Source organism: Pteropus vampyrus, unplaced genomic scaffold (genome assembly GCF_000151845.1).
Source record: "Pteropus vampyrus isolate Shadow unplaced genomic scaffold, Pvam_2.0 Scaffold135, whole genome shotgun sequence".
Taxonomy (NCBI): domain Eukaryota; kingdom Metazoa; phylum Chordata; class Mammalia; order Chiroptera; family Pteropodidae; genus Pteropus; species Pteropus vampyrus.
In genome coordinates, this window is record NW_011888916.1 from 3,885,115 (window position 1) to 3,892,564 (window position 7,450).

General features: G+C 37.5%; 1 protein-coding gene across 1 annotated transcript in view; it reads right to left on the bottom strand.

Moving 5' to 3' along the window:
* LOC105297163 (putative selection and upkeep of intraepithelial T-cells protein 1 homolog) overlaps nucleotides 1-7,450 on the bottom strand; it is a 32,495-nt gene that overhangs the window by 8,736 nt on the left and 16,309 nt on the right. Inside the window, exons 6-8 of the mRNA XM_011367660.2 lie at nucleotides 6,574-6,681; nucleotides 4,498-4,581; nucleotides 3,636-3,743 (exon numbers count right to left, since the gene is read on the bottom strand). Of these exons, the coding sequence (XP_011365962.2) occupies nucleotides 3,636-3,743; nucleotides 4,498-4,581; nucleotides 6,574-6,681 (300 nt within the window). The remainder of the gene's footprint in view (nucleotides 1-3,635; nucleotides 3,744-4,497; nucleotides 4,582-6,573; nucleotides 6,682-7,450) is intronic.

The window sequence follows — 7,450 nt, forward strand, 5'->3', positions numbered from 1 at the left end:
CTTTCTGTCTTTGAACCTCTCATGTATGTGGGGTCTCTGACTTTCTTATGTGTGTGGGATTTCCGTATGGACATGTGCAATTAAATTTGGTTATTTTTCTCTTGTTAATTTGTCTCATGCCAATTTAATTATTAGATCAGCTGAAAGAAACTAGAAGGATAAAGGAAAATTTCTTCCTTCCCTGAGAATACTAATTTATAGATAAAGAGAGACAAGATGGTGAGGATGGGGAAGCAGAGATCAGGGAGTCTTAAATTCATGCTATTAAAATAATAGTTGAAATAATTGATGATATTGTTCTTAGGGAAGACTCAGAGGTATTGTGATTGCTGGCCTCAACTTTTGTGTCATGGAGATGAAAGAGCTTAGACTGTACAAATGGGGGTAAAGCATTAATCTAATTAATATCTACATTCCCCCCTATAATTTGAGATAAATTTTTCACCCTTATTAAGGTCAGAGATTTCTTTTATAAATGTAGTAGCCTAAATCTTAAAAAAATAGCAAAATTGTTTTGGGCAGGTTTCTAAAAGATACCAGAGAGTAGAGAGTCAACAAGTCTCTATCTTGCTCACATACATCTTTTTTTCCTAACGTTGACATTTAGGGGAACTGCAAGCCTCTTCTCATAAGAGATGGGAAATAATTTAAAACAAAATTGAAGGAAAAATTTGGAAATAAAAGTCTAAATATGCTGAGTATTTACTCAGAGGAGTGTTTGCGTGGACTTATGTGTGTTTAAATCTAAGTTGAGGTTTTTCATTTTTTTTTCCTTTCTACATGACCAGAACTGTCCCATGCTTAGAAGGAAAGTTAAGATCATGGTGGATTGCAAGTGAAGAAAGACACGGCACGAGCTAAGAGAGGAAGGAAAAAAGGAGGATGGCAAACACATGTAGTCTCGTTTTCCTACCAAATGAGGTCACCAGAAAAGGATTCAGGATAGAATCTCTAACTAATGCTAATAATGATAATGATAATAATGGTAAACAGTAATATTGTACTATGTGCAAAGCCAGGCTAAGTGATTTTGGTACATTGACAAATCTAATGTAAAATAACCTTATAAAGTATGTATATATTATCATCAATATTTCACAGATGAGGAAACTGCAATCCAGAGACTAAATAACTTTACTAAGTTCACCTAGTTAACAGTATAACCAAGGAAGTCTTTTATAAATATATGTCTATAGTCTACATATGGCTGTAGTCTAGCACTGATTCTTGGAAATAAATGGTGTATGTTTCTTGAAGATTTCTCTGTGCATAAACTCCAAAGAGAACAGGCCAAGCTGCATGTGTCTGTTGGAGATGCCAATGATGGCTATTTCATTTTAGAAGAAATAATTACATGCATTTAGGAAGACAATCTCATTATTGTAAAATATTCAGAATAAGAGACATGTGGGTTGAGTCCCAGACATAATCTTATTACTTTGCTAGATCAACTGACATAAGTTAATCAAAGCTTTTGTTCTTCTGTATCTGCATCTCCAAAATGAAGATACATTGCATAAGAATTTCAGAGAATTGAAATATACAATACTAGTGGAATTTTCTGGCAATTAATGTTTGTTAAATGAATCGTTAAGTGATTTCTAAATTGATAAACACCAAGAAGAAAAATTAGTCCAGAGAGAGCAGAAAGTTGCCTGTATAGGGAGAGAGGTTGCTAAATCACACATTTACAGAGGAAGCAATAACTGTGGGAAAAGTCCATTTTAAGTAAAGAGAAGAGTAGCAAAGAAGAGTTTAGTGGGTAGGCAGGTGTTATCTGACGAATTACCAGGAGTTGTCAGCAGTGTAGGTGGAGGCTTCTGTGATTAATGGCTCAGTTTCAGGTGCTCAGGGTAGAACAACCGAAAATAAAGTTTTAATCCCCAGACTCATTCTTAAGGATTTCAAGTCACCTTCGGCAATGACAGTGACCTGTAGCTTGCTGGGGTTTTTGTTTATCTCCTAGAAGCCTCATAAATCACTAAGTGCCTAAGCTATATTTCCCTACAGTGACCTATTACTTTTCACAGGATAACTATGACTAAATCTCTCTCTTTTTATTTTCTTTAACTTCTTTTCATAGAGGAACAGCATACTACAATCGTTGAAACAGAAGCCTAAAGAATCTAAGCGCCCGAGTTGGGTTCTTGCCTCCACCATCATTTAGCTATGTGGATAAGTCATTTAACTTCTTTGTGTACCAGACTTTATCCCTGATAAAATCTAATTCACAGAAGAGTACATACAGTTGATCTTGAACAACTTGGAGATTAGAGACTCAGATCCCCTGTGCAGTCAAAAATCCACGTATAACTTTTGACTCTCCAAAAACTTAACTACCAATCGCCTACTGTTGACTTGAAGCCTTACTGATCACATAAACAGTCAATCAACACATATTTTATATGTTATATGCATTCTATACTGTATTGTTACAATACAGTAAGCTAGAGAAAAAATGTTATTCAGATAATCACAGGAAGAGAAAATTATACATATATTTTATGTATTTATGACATATCTAACTTTTTCTTACTTTTTCAATATTTTTAGGCCATGAGGCACATCTGCAAGATTTTTCAAATTGTCACAGTCTCCAAAAAAAGTCCAATATATTTATTGAAAAAAATCTACATATAAGTGGATTCACGCAGTTCAAACCCATGTTGTTCAAGAGTCAACTGTATATTAATCTATATAAAATCCATAGAGCACAAAATAAGTATTTAATATGTTAGCTATTATTATAGCATCTTGCTCTTTTTCTATCACACTGATGGATGTAGAATTTAGTCTGCTAACGTGGTTAATATGCCAGACTCAATCAAGTATGGACTATTTTTAGAGTAAAATATAAAATGCGCTTTCAGTCTGATTTGGTTTAAGGTCATTTGTGTCTTCATTTCACAGGAGAAAATTAATAAATAAAATCCTCTAAACAGTCCAGCCCTGCTTTATGGCTTCTGCATTGCGATTTTTGGCAATAGCTATAGCTCCAGCTTATAATAAAGAATTACCTTACCTTGCTGATCATTGCCTTATGTACATAATTTCCATGGGGATTTCAAAGATAGAGTTAAGGGCATATTTCAAATGTGTTACATTCAGCTATCCCAAAACTTATACAATTACCTTTTTCTATTCCACCCTCAAAGAGAGCCAAAGAGGAGAAGAATCAGTTTCACGTGTTCATGCACACTATGAAATTATGTGTGAACGTATGACTTATTTTGAGAAGATGGTCCTTTGCTTTGCATCAGTTTCTAAAAGAAATCTGTGACCCCCCCAAAAGTTTGAGATATACTGAATTACTATCTCTTCTAGATTAAAAGTATGGGAAGAATGGACATATTTTATTAAGTGAAGTGTTGAGTGGATTTCGGTGAAAATAGAGCTATTAAAACTGAAGAAAATATTTTCTTCCCTTAAAAGGCAGAAGCATCAGTAGTTTGTATCACTAAACCCATAAAATTCAGGAGGCTGGAATACAAACTCTATGACATGAGGTCCAAGTGTTTATTGTTCCTATACTTTAAACAAACATCACTCTTCTTTGGCTAAATGCTTTATCAGAGACCGAGCATTTGGGAAAGGAAATAGCTTCAGGAAGTTTCCATGTTTTTGATCCCACATACCTCTGATTTTTAGTTGCAAATAGGTAATAAATGAGACAATTGCACACACTGAACTCAGGACTATCACCGCGCCAGCTACTACAGGATGTGCCATTTTGCGGAAGCAATCTGGAGAAAAAGAGATAACATAATTCTTGGTTATCGGTGTGGAGTTACTTCAGATTGGGGGACAATACACCAAGAAAGCAAGAGCTTCTGTATTAATGCCATCCTTCTGCCTTAATTTAGAATAGGAGTAAGCCTTAGGTCTAAAGCTGTTGATAAGTAGGGCAAGAATCAGGGCTATTTCTAGGATGAGAAACAGGTTTTGTGCTGAGGGTAAACAGATCTGGAAAAAAGCAACTCATGTTTCTTTTTCTCTATCTAGCCCATTAATCAATATGCCTCATTAGAGAACATGAGACAAGAGTTATGCACTAGTCATTATTATTATTCAGGTTTGAAAGAGACCAAGAATATGGTCTGGAGATCTCTGAGTGCCTAAGAGATCCTAAGAGCTTTAGAAACAAGAATCTCATAAATGGAAGCATTGTCAGACAACATATTTCTTAAAATCTCATTTCACACTTACCATTATAGTGTCAGGAAGCTATCTAGGCTTCCCATGAAAACATTCTATTACGTGGAGGCTTACTACCACAGGCAGTGCCTATTCCTGTGCTGGGGAGTTTTAGGCCCAGTTTCACTTAGTGGTTAAATTATGGTATACAAAGCTTCATTTGTGAGCCTTATGATGGCATAACATATCCCTTGTTTTTGTCTCCTGTGTTAACAAAATTTGGCACCCATCCACAAAAAGAAGTGTTTCTGTGGGAGCTGTGAGACACAGAGCCATACAAGACCTGGGAGGAGTTTTACCCACCTGAAAATCTGGTGGTAGGCGAACAGTCTTCGATACCGGCTCTGAAATATGTAGAACTCGATCTGGCTTCTCTCGGCTGTCGCTCTGAAACATATGCAAAACACCGACTTAAGCTGTTACCTACCCAAGAGAGAGTTTTGTGGAAGTCCAGGTTTCCAAAGAAGTTCCAGCACTCCGCTGGAGCAACAATAACAAAATACATGAATATGGATTCATTGGAGTGGGTAAGAGGACCATCTTGACCCCTCTCCAAGGAAGCATAGCTTAGGGCTGAATGAGATGGTTGTGAGTCCTCCCATGGGGAATGGGAGCACTGGCGAGTGAATGCCTGGCTTCCCCAGCTGTGCTGATGGCTGCTAGAATTCATTCATCTCTCACAGTAACCAGTGTATTAAATTAAAAGCTCCATGAGTTGGGGGGAGTCAGCAGATCAGGACAGTGTATATAAGGTTTAAGGAGGGCATTGATGGGATATGGCTCCTCCTGATTGCACTCCGGACTCCATCAAGAAGCCTGTCTATGAGGCATCCTGACCCAAGGATCCCCCCAATTGGCCTGCTGGCACATCTAGCACATCACATACCAAACCCACACCTCCTCCCTCTTTGTGGCTAGTTCCCTGTGCCTGCTTTGGAGAGTAGCAGTGAGCAAAGTGCTGGTAGGGAGCATGTGCAGAAAGCAGGCCAGGGTGTTGGCGCAGAGGAGAAACCACAAACTCGAACTGTAGAAACACCTTCAGCGAAAAAAGAGAGTCTGAGAACAGCCAACCTGGTGTTATAAAATCAAAAAAAGACAGATAAGCTAAAGAATTCTTCCACAAGAGGGTGCAAGTACAGAACAGGTATATCCACACAAGGTCAGGGAAAGCTTCAGATTCTATAGCAGTTGCAAATCATGTATTTGATAGAGGTCGATATCCAAAATATATAAGGAATTCATACAGGTCAATAGCAAAACAAACAAACAAACAAACAAAAAACCCCACAAACAATTCAATTTAAAAAATGGGCAGAGGATCTGAATAAATAATTTTCCAAAGAAGAAATACAGATAGCCAGCAGATACATACAAGAAGACGTTCGATATCTCAAATCAACAGAGAAATGGAAATCAAAACCACCATGGGACATTGCCTCATACTTGTTAGAATGGCTATTGTTAAGAGGACAAGAAATACTAAGTGTTGGTGAGAATGTGGAGAAAGGAGGACTCCTGTGCAATGTTGGTGGGAATGTAAAATGGTGCAGTCACTATGGAGAATAGTATGGAGGTTCCTCAAATATTAAAACCAGGACTACCATGTGATCGAATAATTCAACTTCTGGGTACAGTCATGTGCCACATGACAACATTTCAACAACAGACCGCATATACAATGATGGTCCCATAAGGTTATAATGAAGCTGAAAATTTTCTATCTCTTAGTGGTGTATTAGCTGTCATAATGTAACACAATGCATTACACGAGTACTTATCATTGTGTTACAACTGCCAACAGTGTTCAATCAGGTAACACGCTATACAGATTTGTAGCCTAGGAGCTGTAGGGAAACAGAATTCGTCACCCCTAAAATAGGTCTATTTGGCATAATACACACACACAATGGAATATTATTCAGCCATAAAAAGGAATGATATCTCGCCATTTTTGTCAACATGGATGGATCTTGAGGGCATTATGCTAAGTGAAATAAGTCTGAAAGATAAAGATAAATACCATATGATCTTATACGTGAAGTCTAAAAAATAATAATAATAACAAGCTTTTAAATACAGAGAACAGATTGGTGGTTGCTGGAGGCAGGGGTGGGGGATGGGCAAAATGGGTGAAAGACATCAAAAGGTACTAATTTTTAGTTAGAAAATAAATATGTCATGGGGATGTATACAGCAGGGCAAATATAGTTAATAATACTGTATTTCATATTTGAAAGTTTATAAGAGAGTAGATCTTAAAAGTTTTCATCATAAGAAAAAATTTCTGTAATTATGTTTGGTGACGAATATTAACTAGACTTATTGCAGCTTTAGCTCCCCCACACCCAAGTGTATCTCCCACCCTTCAGACTTACTTACTTTGTATTCTGCAATGTAGAGCCACACTGGGCACCATGATAAAGATCAGCAGAGTCAGAACTGTGGTCAAAATTAGCATCCAAATAATCTTCCCTGGAAACAGTTTATCTGAAATAGAGAGCCACAAATTTTACTACTTAGGAAATTTAAGAGTGTTTGGACCCACTAGACCAGGAGTGATGATTCATCCAAAGCATGTTTCTATGCAAGACCCTGTGGCCCTGGGATATTAAAGCTAAGCCAGTTTGGGGAGGTAGTTATATATAACTGGGTGGGTAAAAAGTGAGAAAGTGTCTGGAGTGGGGCTGAGCCAGGTGTGATTTTGTTTGAGAAAAGAGCAAAGGTGAGTGAAAGAAGCTCCCCCTTTTCACCCCACTTCTTCCCATCTATTTCTATCTCATGTTTTCCCTGACTAAAGGGAAAGAGGCAGAGTTTTTAACCACCAAGCCTCAGTCTTTCAGTCCTTTTGTCTAAGCAATCAGTACATGTGCAGTCCTGGAGTCTCTAATATATTCCCTGGGTGTGACATTGTGCTTCAGAATATATTTAAAGACATATGTTTATGTAAATTTTCCTCCTTTTCTGTTCACGTGAACAAGTATCTTCTTCAGCCTGCTGGTTTGTACATACTGGGCATGGATGCCATCATTTTGTTTGGGAATCTGATAACTTTCTTCCCAGAAAAAACTCTCTACCTTGAACGTGCCATTTCACACAGACAAATGAACTCAAGAGATTGTAGAAAGCCAATCACAAATTCTGCTACTCAAAATTTTGGGTATGTTTGGTGTGGCAGGAACTCGGATTGAGCTGGAGCTTTTCATGTATGTAATTCATGAGAGTGAGACCCCTATGACTTTGAAGCCAATTCTATATT